The sequence below is a fragment of the Polypterus senegalus genome, chromosome 12 (assembly GCF_016835505.1).
Source record: "Polypterus senegalus isolate Bchr_013 chromosome 12, ASM1683550v1, whole genome shotgun sequence".
Lineage (NCBI taxonomy): Eukaryota > Metazoa > Chordata > Cladistia > Polypteriformes > Polypteridae > Polypterus > Polypterus senegalus.
In genome coordinates, this window is record NC_053165.1 from 143,910,794 (window position 1) to 143,925,904 (window position 15,111).

Sequence of the window (15,111 nt, forward strand, 5' to 3'; positions counted from 1 at the left end):
TACACCAAGAAAAAATACATCACTATTGTTAAAAAGAAATTCCTTTCATATTCATGTATGATAGTAATAGTGTCTTATACGTAAAAGTGTTTTTATTTTTAACTACAGCTTAATATAAACATTCAGGAAATTTATTAAACCTAAAATGTATTGTATATATGTTTGGTATTTTTAAGAAATGAGGGTAAAAATGAACAATTCTCTTAACCAACACAAATTATTCAACCAGGCTTGCCATGTCCTCTTCTTCACAGTCCAGCAGGAGTCTCCCAGCATTGCAGTTCTCCATTTCCCTTGGTATCTCCATTCCATTGCTGTAATATCTTGGTGGAAACATTTCCCATGCTCATCACGCACTGCACAAATTTTAAGTGAGGGGAAAAAAGTCCAAAAAGAGTCTCGAGCAGAGTTTTCCCCACTGTGGAGAGTTTCACCAAAGTGATCATCATTGAAGTTCTCGTATCTGTGGCCCAATGAACATCCCCTCCTGTGGTGTTGTGTGTCTTTTTTATTTATTTTTTTTTTTTTTGGTCTCGCTCTGCCTTAAGTAGCAGAAGCTCTGTATAGGGTGGCTCAGATCTAATTATGCAATTTTTATTAAGCTATAACTTATTAAGTTTATTACATAGAAAATCCCAGACCATCAAGAAGTGTGTGAACTGTCAACATTAAGAATCGTCTTCACACCGAACTGGAATCGTCCCCACATAAATCCAAGTCAGCCAGATGATCTGGATGTTCATAATTAGATCTGGACCACCCTGTAGACTCTCAGATGAGGTTTACTTTATCTGAAAAATTAGAGATGAAAATCAACTTTCATGTTTGTGTTCAGAGTGTGAAAGTTAGGGGAAATTGACTATTTTGGACAAGGAAACAACAATCGTTTGTTTTTATTTTCAGTGATGCACGTATGTAGTGCTTAAAGTTGGACAGTACTCACTGGTACACAGTACCCGCACCTCTTTGTTTTCACTCATATTTTCATTTTTTTAGGGCAAGCATTCATTACCAGTGTCGCTCAAATATAATGTTGATCAAGAGTTATTTTATTGCTGCAGTCAGTTTCACAGGGAACCCATTTATTGGTCTTCGATTAAATGTTAGTGTTATCGTGGTGCATCGACATTCAAAGTGGTATCTCCACTCCTTGACTAATATGCCCTTTAAAAGTAATAACAAAAGGTGAGGAGGAGCAAGAAGCCAGCTACAAAGAGCACCATCAGTAGTTTGGTTCCACTTCACTCTAAGTACTGCATGTACAGTACAACACACACGTTGTTTGCTGTCTGTCTCTCTATGCTACTTGAAGTACATCTCATAGTTGTGTCCCCAGGAAATAGAAACCACAAGTATATGGTGGACAGTTTGAGATCATTTTGGCCACACAAACTGTCATGCATGATACAAGACAATTGGTTATGTGGAGGACCACCACTGGTGGCCAGTGTTTAAAGCTGTCATACTGCTACTATGTTTCTTCATGAGAACCACATAAGCGTGTTCTCCACTTAATTTTCATCTTCAAACCTAACGAGTCTGGCCTGCTGAGACTTCAAGTGCAGTTCTGTAAGCATTCATGAAAGTAAGCCAGAAGTAAATGGCAAACCTGGATTAGATCTGATACAATGAAACTAACCAAGGTACTTTTTTTTTTTTTTTTTTGTGTGTGTGTGTGTTGTTTTTACTGGCAGATCAATCAGGTGACCACTTGGATCGATGGCAGCTCCATTTATGGCTCTTCACATTCCTGGTGTGATGCCCTGAGAAGCTTCAAAGATGGCCAGCTGTCATCTGGGTCCGACCCTTCCTTTCCAAAGCAGAGCACCAGCCAATACTTTATGTGGAATTCGGCCGATCCATCCACAGGACGCCATGGCCTGAATGGACTCTATGGTAACATCTGCTTTTAATGTCATTTGTCTTCAAGTGTCTCGTTCAGATTAATTAGAATTTTCAGTGCAACAAAAGGCAGCTACTTATTAGCGTATGGTTATTGTGTCCATCTTTTCAGTGTCTTCTGTATAAGTTTATAGGGTGGTTATTAATAGTAGTGCTTGGACTCCCTAATGAAGTTGATCTTCAGTTTCAATAAATCATCTTGTGCACCACTGAGGAGCAGCTGCGCAGTCCGCTTAAGATAAAGTTGTGCAAAGTTGACAAAGTCTGTCCTTTACAGTAAAATCTGCAGATGTAGTGATGCATATTTTTAAATTAATCATTTTATACCACAGTTGGCACATAGTCAGTTAGTTCTAAGTCCATATAACAGCTCTCGCCATGAAATTTTCAGTAACTACTGAAATGAACAAAATATGAAAATACCCATTATAAAACTTTATATCCTGCCCAAAATACTGTGTGAACAGTTACTCCACATGCTTTACTGCAGGCTTATGTTTTACATTCTTATAAAGGTAAGGTAATTTTAGGAAGTGAATGGCGATTATCCTTTCCATTCTTTCTTACCACACACTAGAAGAAATAGGACCACTGAGGGGCTAAGTGATTCCCTAACTAGATAGGTCTGATAGCTTGATTGAATACATGAAGTTTCCTAAAGTGTGAAACATTCAGGCAATCGCGTTCCTCTGAATATGCACTAGACAAATGTGATGTCCTTCACAAAATGATTGCCTCTGTCAGCTTATGAGCATTAGGCCGGCTCTTTAAGGCACAGCAATAATAAATTGTATGCCATTTCAACAAGTGTATGCATTGTCCACCTATTGAAGAATTTATTCAGTTTATTTTTATATAGCACTCTTCACTAAGTGCAGGCACAGAGCGATGTGTAAAATAGAAGTATTAATTTTTAAAATTACTAAATACAGAGTCAGTACACTTAAAAGACATGGATTTTTTTTTTTAAACACACAGAAAATAAAGTAGAAACTAATTAACATAAAACAATTTAACAGTTAATGAATGGACAGATATTATGGACAATTGACAATGGAGGAGAGGAAAACAAACTTCAGCCAGCAGCTTCCCTGTAGAAACTAAACCTCTGGGGGTCCTTGGTCAATTGTAAGTGAAGGACTGTGGGGACCTGAATGTTGTGCCTTCTGGTGTGCGTTCTTCACTTAGAGGTTCTCTAATGTCTGTGTTTATTTTTTCTTTTTGTTTCCACTTCACTCTATCGAAACCTAATGATTGACTCCTGTGTGTTTTGTGACAGAATTTGGTAATGCCAGAGGCAATGAAAATATCTTTACTGTGGCAGAGGGTATCGTCTGGTTCAGATACCACAACTACCTGGCTTCCCAGTTCCAAAAACTGAACCCACACTGGTCTGATGAAGATCTCTTCCAACATGCCAGGAAGAAACTAATTGCGACACTGCAGGTAAGTGGCGTATGCTTGAGTCCGTGATAGAGGCTGAATCAAAAAGAGCAGAAGTGACCAAGGGAAAGCCAGATAAATAAATAAAGGAAGAGAATACCAACATGCATTGTAACAATAAGCAAGCCAGCCACCACACTTAAAGCAGGGACTGACCGAGCAGGTCTCCTCTCCTCCTCTGACCCCAGAAATGTAATTTGAGTGTACACTAGGCAATGAAGGCATTGATCATTGTTTTTAACCACCTGGTCTCATTCTTCTCTTGTCTCAGTTGTATGTTTTTATAAGCTATTAACACTCATGACCTAAAATGAAGTTCGCTTCCCATGTTCTCCCCATGTTTGCATGGGTTTTCTCTGGGTGCTCCGGTTTCCTCCTACTGTCCAAAGACATGCAGGTTAGGTGCACTGATGATCCTCAATTGTCCCTAGAGGGTGTGCATTTGGTGTGTGTGTGGGTTGTGTGTGCCCTGCGGTGGGCTGGCACACTACCTGGGGTTTGTTTCCTGCCTTGCGCCCTGTGTTGGCTGGGATTGGCTCCAGCACAGCCCCGTAACCCTGTAGTTAGGATATAGCGGGTTGGATAATGGATGGATGGACCAAAGATGATCCATTTGGAAGAGACTTCTGTGTTCACTCATCCAGGTCCTGGGGAGTGATGTGCGGCAAGGGTTTAAAGAGCGAAGGCCAGTTGTTAACTGACTTTACTTTGAAGGTCTGTTTTGATTTTGGTATTTGCTAACTTGAAGTTGAGACGATGTTGTGTCCACCTACTGGCAGATGTTAATCCATCATGCTCATGACTAGTCCAGACAATTCCCCATATTCACTCTTGTTCTCTTTTTGTTTAATGGCAGGCTGTTTGCCTGCTCTGCACAGTCTCCTGATTATGGATTTGAATTTTAGTTTTTCTTGTCATTTTGTGAAATTTTTTGTAAAGTTCCTTGTGGTAGCATTTCCCATATGAACTAAAGAGTGATTTCAAGTTGAAGCACCTGGACCAGTAAGGTTGGTGTATAGACCACTGTTTATTGCAGAGCTTTAGATTTTTTTTTTTTTCCACATTATGTTCATATAACAATCTATTTATTTAAATTTACTTTTGTGCAGAGCTCTTCTTTGAAGACAGAATCGGACTATAATACAGTAACAAACTCTACAACAGTATAATTTCTAGGGGTCATACCAGAATTTTCTGTTGTGTGCAGGCTTCTCTAATATTAATTGGCCTAACTAATATTTGTCTCTTTTTGCTAATGACTAATGAGATGTGCAACTTTACACACCATTTTGTATCACAATAAAATTTAAAAGGAAACAAACAATGGGTTGCTGGTGTCCGGTGTGCCTCAACTGGTGTTTGGATCATTGTGATCTCCTCAGACATCGTCCTCATCATCTGACAAAATACAGCTAGATAGATAGATAGATTTAGATGTTGCAACCCCTTGCAGTCAGGAATGTACAGTGGTGTGAAAAACTATTTGCCCCCTTCCTGATTTCTTATTCTTTTGCATGTTTGTCACTCAAAATGTTTCTGATCATCAAACACATTTAACCATTAGTCAAATATAACACAAGTAAACACAAAATGCAGTTTTTAAATGATGGTTTTATTATTTAGGAGAAAAAATCCAAACCTACATGGCCCTGTGTGAAAAAGTAATTGCCCCCTGAACCTAATAACTGGTTGGGCCACCCTTAGCAGCAATAACTGCAATCAAGCGTTTGCGATAACTTGCATTGAGTCTTTTACAGCGCTCTGGAGGAATTTTGATCCACTCATCTTTGCAGAATTGTTGTAATTCAGCTTTATTTGAGGGTTTTCTAGCATGAACCGCCTTTTTATGGTCATGCCATAGCATCTCAATTGGATTCAGGTCAGGACTTTGACTAGGCCACTCCAAAGTCTTCATTTTGTTTTTCTTCAGCCATTCAGAGGTGGATTTGCTGGTGTGTTTTGGTCATTGTCCTGTTGCAGCACCCAAGATCGCTTCAGCTTGAGTTGACGAACAGATGGCCGGACATTCTCCTTCAGGATTTTTGGTAGACAGTAGAATTCATGGTTCCATCTATCACAGCAAGCCTTCCAGGTCCTGAAGCAGCAAAACAACCCCAGACCATCACACTACCACCACCATATTTTACTGTTGGTATGATGTTCTTTTTCTGAAATGCTGTGTTCCTTTTAAGCCAGATGTTAACGGGACATTTGCCTTCCAAAAGTTCAACTTTTGCCTCATCAGTCCACAAGGTATTTTCCCAAAAGTCTTGGCAATCATTGAGATGTTTCTTAGCAAAATTGAGACGAGCCCTAATGTTCTTTTTGCTTAACAGTGGTTTGCGTCTTGGAAATCTGCCATGCAGGCCGTTTTTGCCCAGTCTCTTTCTTATGGTGGAGTCGTGAACACTGACCTTAATTGAGGCAAGTGAGGCCTGCAGTTCTTTAGACGTTGTCCTGGGGTCTTTTGTGACCTCTCGGATGAGTCGTCTCTGCGCTCTTGGGGTAATTTTGGTCGGCCGGCCACTCCTGGGAAGGTTCACCACTGTTCCATGTTTTTGCCATTTGTGGATAATGGCTCTCACTGTGGTTCGCTGGAGTCCCAAAGCTTTAGAAATGGCTTTATAACCTTTACCAGACTGATAGATCTCAATTACTTCTGTTCTCATTTGTTCCTGAATTTCTTTGGATCTTGGCATGATGTCTAGCTTTTGAGGTGCTTTTGGTCTACTTCTCTGTGTCAGGCAGCTCCTATTTAAGTGATTTCTTGATTGAAACAGGTGTGGCAGTAATCAGGCCTGGGGTGGCTACGGAAATTGAACTCAGGTGTGATACACCACAGTTAGGTTATTTTTTAACAAGGGGGCAATTACTTTTTCACACAGGGCAATGTTGGTTTGGATTTTTTTTCTCCCTAAATAATAAAAACCATCATTTAAAAACTGCATTTTGTGTTTACTTGTGTTATATTTGACTAATAGTTAAATGTGTTTGATGATCAGAAACATTTTGTGTGACAAACATGCAAAAGAATAAGAAATCAGGAAGGGGGCAAATAGTTTTTCACACCACTGTATATGGACTATGAACTGCCTAAATTGAACCAACACCACCAAGTTTAGAACTGAATGGCTTTAAGGAGAAAAGAACAATCCACAATAATTGTAAAGAACATGCAAGCCACACACTCCCTGCAAGATCTGAACCCAAGCCTCCTTTGTGTAGCTGGCAAACTGGCAAAAACGATTACCTGCTTACCTTCTATTTCTTTACCAGGATTCAGATGTAAAACTACTGGCTTCTTTATATTAGGTAAACGTTATGTATACTCTTTTTTACTGATTAGATTAATTAATAAGACTTCCATGATGGGTTCTTCAAATTTAAGACCAACAAGTGGTCCTTTTGAGCAGTTAGCAAAGATGAAAATGCCACTTAGCCCCATTAAGATCAGCAGTGTTTTGTGCTTGATGCATTTCCTGTATTAACTATATACCCTTTTAAGAGGGCAAAACAGGACATTTAATACATAGCCACTGGCTTGTACTACACAGCATTGACTCTCAAAAGCTTGTACTATTAGTGAAAATACATTTTGTAAAGAGGTGGTCCTCATTTTAATGCTGAGAATAAGAAATTCCAGTCCTTAAGCTACTCGACTAAACTGCGAAACTTTTCGCTTATGTGCACACATCCAAGAGTATAGAGAACACTGCGTTGCCAATAGATTAAATCCTGTTTAGCACCTGGCATGAAGGCAACTTCACGTACTACAAAAAATAATGAAATAAAAATTTACAATTAATATGGCTGGTGATGCTGAACCAGTCCATGGTGAAGTGGAAACTGAGTATAAAGACAGTACTTTTAGTTTACCAATTATTCTATACCCCTGTTGCAAGGATCAAGAGGAGCCAATTGAAGTGGTTTGGATATGTCGTAAGGATGCCCCCGGATGGCTCCCCCCAGTGCTGCTCCAGGCACATACCACTGGACTGAAGCCCTGCGGCAGATTCAGAGCAAGCTGGAGAAACTGTATCTCTCGGCTGACTTGAGAGCAACTTGGAATCCCCTTGGAGTAGCTGAGATCTGTAACTAGAGAAAGGGAACGTTTTGGTGAACCTTCTGGCTGACTGCCATCATGACCCTTACCAGATAGTGGTTTCAGAAAATGAAATGATATTTTAATAATGCCTTAAATTACTGAGGGAGTCTTGTTACTTATTTTGCACAAGAGCTGGTAGGGCTGTGTCCCACTTACCCATTGTGGTATGATAGTTAGTTATGTACATAAACATGCAAATTACAGAATTCAACATTTCCATGGTCAATACGAAAAAAAAAAACCTGAAAACCAGTCCATTGACATTAAAATGGAGATCTGGCCAGCTGACTATTTTAAGCATGCCAGTTACTTTCTGTTCCAGACTCTTTTACACGTTCACCCAGATTCACCTCTCATGATGGATTAGCACCGTGAGAGCTGATTGAGTCACCGCAAACCGAGCATCTTGTGCCAGCGAGCTCCTTACTTGTTAATGACAGGTTGGGTGTGCACTGCAAGCTGCAATTAAAGGCCGTATACTTTGTGGCTAGGCGTAAGGATGTAATCGAGGCAGTAGCCATATTGCAGAGATCAACAACACTACAAGAAATTCTACCACCTTGTACTTCATTCCTACAGGTGGCCAGCTGGACAAATAAACTTGTGCCATGTATTTTGCTCTGCTTGCCTTCACTGCTGGCCATAAAGATGTGGTCCATAGAAATTCTGCGACAAGAGCCATATGTGACCACTTACTCTGTACTCCTGAAGAATCCCGGTTTGTCTGGGTATGGCTTGCAAAGCCACACTTTGATGAAGGCATTCCTTAAAGATCTGTCTATCATTTGTCACCATGGGGAAATGTGGCTTTTTATAGAATATCATTAAATAGATAGAGGGCGGCATGATGGCACAGTGGTACTGCTGCTGCCTCGCAGTTAGGAGACCCGGGTTTGCTTCCTGGGTCCTCCCTGCATGGAGTTTGCATGTTCTCCCTATGTCTGTGTGGGTTTCCTCCGGGTACACTGGTTTCCTCCCACAGTCCAAAGACATGCAGGTTAGGTCCTAAATTGTCCCTAGTGTGTGCTTGGGGGTGAGTGTGTGTGTGTGCCCTGCGGTGGGCTGGCACCCTGCCTGAGGTATGTTTCTTCCCTTGCACCCGGTGTTGGCTGGGATTGACTCCAGCAGACCCCTGTAGTTAGGATATAGCGGATTGGATAATGGATGGATAGATCGACAAATGCTGTGGTCTGAACACACACCAGAATGACTTAAAAGGTAGAAAATTAAAAGGAAAACTTCTGACTTGACAGTCCCAGTGATGGGGAGGCATTATGCAGGTGTATTGCTGTCAGTATAAAGAAGCTCCATAGTGTTTCTTGACACACTTCTGCTGAATGATTTGTTGGCTGAAAGTTCTGTGTTCGTGTGTAGCAGAGAGGATATGCCAAATTGTTCATAATGGAGGACAGAATGAAAACTGAGAGCCAAGGGGCTCTAGAGTGCATGCCATAACTGAGCCTACCGTTTGAATTAGTATATTTATTCAGTGGGCCTCTCTTGAAATAATGTTACTAGCCAAGCACACCATAGCATAGGAACTAGCACTGGCCATCACAGAGCTGTAGAAGCAGCAAAAGATTTCATTAAAGAAATGCAGTCCCCTAAGAAAAGAGCCTGCTCTGCCCTTTCTCATATAGTTCCTCTGTGTCCAACCTGTCATTGATGTGGACCTCCAAGTCAATGAAAGTCAATAACCAGTTCCTTGTGATAAGATGCAGAGAGTTCTTTTTCCCCACCTGACTCCTATGCTCTTTCTCTCATCCCCTGTATCGGTACACCCCATAAGTACAGAATCGTATGAGAATTTCTTCAAGTGGCATGACCTGGTGTTATATTTGTAGTCGGAGGTGTACCGAGTGAAGAGAAACTGTGACAAGCGTGTTGTTCCTTGTGGTGCTCCAGTGTTGCTCATATCCATATCGGAGAGACAGTCCTTGAGTCTCACAAACTGCATTTGTCCAACAGATAATCCGTTACCCAGGGCACCACAAACTCCGGTGTTGGTCAATCGCCACTTCATTTTTGGACTGCTGCTTTCTAACACTGTCATCTTTCTAGCCCACCTGACTCTCCTCCTTCAGATGATGATAAATTACAAACGCAAATTAACATCATTGTGTCCTGTGCCAATCCATTTGCCCACGCCTTCCCAAAAGCACTACAGTGCCAACTGAACAGACTCTTTTAACACAATGTACAGTAAATGTTTTAATTATCTGATTTTTACACTCCAGTCTTTGCAGTCTCGCCATAATTCTGAACATGTGCACATTTGTGCTGTAGTTCTTTCCACTGACAGTTTTATAAGCTCAAGTAGATTCCAACATTGGATCTCACTGTATCTGGGTTCTTTTTATTGTCCATATTTTGGCAAGGGGTCTTTTGGTGGTGATTTTTAATTTCTTGATCATACGGCCCACCCTTCATCATTTCAGAGTGCTAAGAAGCTATGTTCCCCTTGCAGGTTCTTCAGTGATGTTCAGGTTCAAAGACCGTAGCTTACTCCAGTGTGTCTATGTCTATTAGTCTCTGTGCTGTTTTAAATTTTATGTGAGGGCAGAGGAGAGGACAACAGGAACAAGAGATGGGAATTTGTGAAATCTGTTTCAGTGCCTTTGCTTTTCTTTGTTCTTCCACCTAAAAGATGACTACAATGAAGACCCCCTTGGTTCTCTCTTTCTCATCCTCCTCAATGGTTTCATTATCTTTGTTAATCACTCTATCCATGTGAACCCCCCTACATATATCAGCTATGTGGTATTGCTTCTGCACAAAGGCCATGTGAGAGAAGCAACAACTGAAGAAAACTGAGATTGAATTTTCATTTTCTTGCATTTCCTTAAAAACAAGCTTGTGAAGGTGCCAGAGAGTAAAGGCACTGAGACCTACCAGGCATCACTTCAAGTTTGGGAGAAATGAGCATCACAGACTCTGCTTTATGCCTGGTCATTGCCGCCATCTATTATAGGCTCTAACTCATTGAAGTTTTGCCTCTTGTTCACTAATTTTTTTTTTTTTTTTATCCTCTCTCTGTCTTTTAGAACATTGTCTTCTATGAATGGCTGCCCACTTACCTTGGGACAGCAGTGCCACAATATTCAGGTAAAGCAGTCACAGGGCTTGCATGGGGGTGACAACATGAGCAGAAAAGGGGGGCAGGTCAAAATAACTTTTGGGAGTAAATAATGGCATCTAATGTAAGCTTCTACAAGAATCATAGAACTAAACTAAACCAGAGCGACCACCAGACGCTACACAGTGTCTCCATGCTAACCAAGAACAGTCTGAAGTAGCAAGGAGGCCTTAGTATATCTGAGACCAGCTCCTTAAAGCCAAAATGTGATGATGGTGCTCCTCTGGCATGTGAAATTGTCTCTGAAATGATGGTGACCTCTCTGGACAGGTTATAGAAAATTTGAAGATCCTGGCATCTCACCAGAATTTCAAGCTGCAGCAATGAGGTTTGGAGCCACCATGGTGCCCCCAGGAGTCTACATGAGGTCTGCATTGCCATATTCTGAAATTTACTATCTACTTTGTTCTAGTCGTTTGATAAGTGGTACAATCCTGCAGTTTTTATATGTAATATATAATCCTATATAAAGTGTAGATTATTTTACCCCTTCAGCTGTTAACTATAAAAAGAAAATCAACAAACTCTCTTTTAAATTGTTTTTTTTATTACTGTGTAAAACCTAAGTTTGTGTGATATTTCGTGTTACTCATTTGGAACCCCTTCTGAGGTAACACGTTCACATTGTCCTTGGTATATTTGTTTTCTGATTTTTGCCCACATGATGGGTATCCTCTTTCATCCCAATAACATGCCAGGGTAGATTCATTGGCATCTATAGTAATACTGCCAATATGAGCGTGTGTGGATGTGTACATAAATGAGCCTTGCGACAGACTGCTACTCTGTCCAGGACTTGTACTCGATTCATCCATCAGCTATTGATGACTGCCATGAACTGTACAAACCTGAAATATGCTCTGGATGGGTTCAGAAAACGTGTGAATGTGATTTTTATTAAACTCAAGCTTACCAACTGTCATGGCAAAGTTTAATCTTTATCAGTGCTTTCAGACAACTGTTTTTTGTTTTTTTACTCTTGACTTTGTTTTCTATTTTTTTTTTTTTTTTTTTCCTCCAGATTGAGTAATGTTTTCATATTGGTAGAAAGTAATCTTTTGAGGAACCAAACAATGATTCATAATAAACTTGCCAATACACGCAGCCAGCATGAGTGTGCGGCCAACTGCATCTGCAAAAAAAAAAAACAAAGCGGGTTGTTATAATGATGGCAAATCCCAGGGAGAGCAAAAAAATAGCTGGTTGACCAACTCTGTTTATAATTATTATTTCTTTCCTTCTACTTCTATAAATAAGAAGATAACCTACATATTAGTCAGCTAATCTTGCCTTCAGGCAATGCTGTTAGAATGCAATAAATAGTTGGTTCTTAGGAGTCCAATTTTACTTTCTGCTTATTTTTACAACACCATTGTGCAAGTCATGCTCGGCTACTAATAAATGGTTCCTACATAAATTGCCCATCCTATTGTCTGCAAATGTACTTTTCATTTTGTTAATTCACAAATGTCCAGCTGTTAGCCCTACTCATTATCGCTTCATACAATTTTTATAATTAATAATTCAGATATTTAAATAGAGAATGTGTTTTTTTTTTTGTTGTTAGACTCTGTGCTGTCTGCACCATCCCAACAAACTTAAGGTTCCGCCCTTCCGTTAAGTTCCAGAAATGATTGGGAACGTTCATGTGTCATTCCAGTCTAAAGTGCTTGCTGATTGGATGAACACATTTACGTGATTATCGATTTAATAAATCTAAACCTGTTTTTTTGGTGGAAATGCAAACTGGTTGAGACGACAAGTCGTTGTGTTGACTTATCAGATTGGCAGTCGTTAAACCAGGGGCCGAATGACATGGTCTTAAAAAGAGATTGATAAAGAGCATGTGTATTTTAAAAATGAAAAGGAAACAACTGAATAGTTTTGTGTACATTTTTGTAAGCTTTTTATATTACATTTGTACCTGTAAATGAAGATGGTGGTAATTTCACTCTTGTTGTGTTCCTGATGCGTCACAAAATATCAAATGGAAAGCTAGAGGAGTGACAGGGCAGTATTGAACATGCTCATAAACAAACTAGTGCAGAAGAAGTCGTTTTGTATCCGCTACCAGGGCCATCTTAACATTTGGGCTCAATGGCCAGAGGCCCCAGGAGCATGGGGGCCCACAATGTTTCTGATGCCTATGAATGTTTCTGTTTTACTGTAAATGCAGGGGCCCCAGCTTGCTGCTTTGCCCAGGGGGCCTATGATGCTATTAAGACAGCCCGGTATGTCATATAAAATACTGTATTAAGAGTTGTTCGGTTTGAGTGCAAGCCTCCACTGAAACCAAGCATTGCAGCTTCTCTTTATATTTGATGCATTAGCTGCAGAAGAGTCTAAGCGGAAGAATGTGGATTCAATATTTAGGAAGAGGCATGACTGTGCGTACAACCTGTCATTAACTGTCCATATTGCTGTTTCAGAAACAAAGCCTGCCAGTTTCGCAACGTAATCAATTTTGATGGCAGCAAGTCCTCCGCACTCCGAGTCTGTAACAGCTACTGGAGCAGAGAGGTAAGTGGGTTTGAAACTGAGGACCTTGTAGAGGTGCTGTGAAGTTTTATGCTTTCCTGAGTAACTCAAAGATCTTTATTGAAGCAAAATGAGAAACTGGAAAATGTTTTCCCTTTGCTTTACTTCCTCCAGTTCAGAATGCCTAAATGTATTTCAAAACGCAGAATGGCATCATCCAGCCTTGGTGACTGTTTTGAATCTCCTAGAAAAAGCCAGTAGCTGCTAATGTGCTGTGATGTCATCCATCAGAGTGTGAACTGTGTGGTGGTTGGATGAGGGTATGCAGTGGGGGGCATCAAGACTGCAGCCAGGCTGTTACTACCTAAATAGTTAATCAATATATTTTCTTAGTGTGCCCAGTTCGGAATTGTGGAATATTTTTGGACAGATTTTCAACCTTGATGGGTGAAAATGACAGTTTTCATTTAAAGGTGTATTCCTGTTGTGTGCCATGTACTGAAACAAAAATGAAGATACAGTAATCCCTCCTCGATCGTGGGGGTTGCATTCCAGAACCCCCTGCGATAGATGAAAATCCACGAAGTAGAAACCATATGTTTGTATGGTTATTTTTATTTATTAGAGCCCTCTAGGCATGAAATAACACCCTTTAGTCAAAAGTTTAAACTGTGCTCCATGACAAGACAGAGATGACAGTTCCTTCTTACAATTAAAAGAATGCAAACATATCTTCCTCTTCAAAGAATGCGTGTCAGGAGCAGAGAACGTCGGAGAGAGAGCACGAGAGAAAAGCAAACAATAAAAAAAGAATACGTGCTTTTGGGATTTTAAGTATGCCGAAGCACCGCGATAAAGCGGCATTTTGTAGAGCAGCGTCCGTGTCCTCTAGGCAAACAGCCTCTGTGCAAATAGCCCCTCTGCTCACACCCCCTCCGTCCGGCACAGAGTGAGAGAGACAGAGAAAAGCAAACAATCAAGCACCGCGCGGGAAGCATATCGTATATCCTTGGAGTTTTATTTAATACGTAATACATGCTCTGATTTGGTAGCTTCTAAGCCATCCGCCAATAGCGTCCCTTGTATGAAATCAACTGGGCAAACTGAGGAAGCATGTACCATAAATTAAGACACATTGTCCGCAGAAATCCGTGAACCAGCGAAAAAATCTGTGATATATATTTAGATATGCTTACATTTAAAATCCACGATGGAGTGAAGCCACGAAAGTCGAAGCACGATATAGCGAGGGAGCACTGTATAACAATTTACAATATGATAAAATGCTAAGGTCTGTGTGTGTCCGGTCCCTACGAGCAACCTGATTGGTTAATGTGACTTTGGTGTGATTTGGTCAGTTTGGCTTTAATGACGTGATTGGAAGACGAAGTGCAAATATGAGACACCCGAAAAGGAGTAAAGGCGTAGGAGCTACACTGAGAGTTACCTTCAAAGACAGGAAGTATAAAAGTGGAGAGGAGGTGAGCAGGGCACCTCAAAATGAGAGTCTGAGAAATGAGCTCAAGAAAAGGGAGTGCCAGTAAAGAAGTTCAGACACACAAGGATAGAGGGGAAAGGTGCAAAAGGTATACATAGGGCAAGAGAGATTAAAGATTTTTTAATTTCTTGCATTTCCTAGAATAAAGATAGGTACTAAATCTGTCTAGCAAATGCGCCAAGGAATAACACTGCAACCCTCACCAGGAAAAGTAATTTCATGAAATAAGCAACAAAAACTTTTTGTGACATTTTATGTTTACTCACATTTTGTTTACTTATTTATTTCATTTGAGAATATATTTATTTTTTGAATTTTATTTAAATTTGTCCCAACTATTCCTGCATATGGGATAAACTAATTCTGTTCACATTAGCATTGGTTACAAAGTGGGTTTGAATCTTGACTGGTATTGCAGTTGTTCCCTAGGACCTAATTCATCACTAAGACTGTAACGGCCGACCCCCTTACCTGGCCGGCAGCCACACTACCAGGTCCCATGGCCTGGATAAATTACTGAAGTAAACCTAAATCTACCAAGCTGTACCT

The 15,111-nt window shown here is 40.4% G+C and overlaps 1 protein-coding gene across 4 annotated transcripts in view; it reads left to right on the forward strand.

Annotated features, from left to right (window-relative positions):
* The window catches only part of duox (dual oxidase), a 95,793-nt gene that overhangs the window by 28,083 nt on the left and 52,599 nt on the right, over positions 1–15,111 (forward strand). For all 4 annotated transcript variants that reach the window (XM_039773706.1, XM_039773707.1, XM_039773705.1 and 1 more), the window contains exons 6-10: positions 1,695–1,896; positions 3,182–3,348; positions 10,495–10,555; positions 10,857–10,953; positions 13,016–13,106. In XM_039773706.1, the coding sequence (XP_039629640.1) occupies positions 1,695–1,896; positions 3,182–3,348; positions 10,495–10,555; positions 10,857–10,953; positions 13,016–13,106 (618 nt within the window). The remainder of the gene's footprint in view (positions 1–1,694; positions 1,897–3,181; positions 3,349–10,494; positions 10,556–10,856; positions 10,954–13,015; positions 13,107–15,111) is intronic.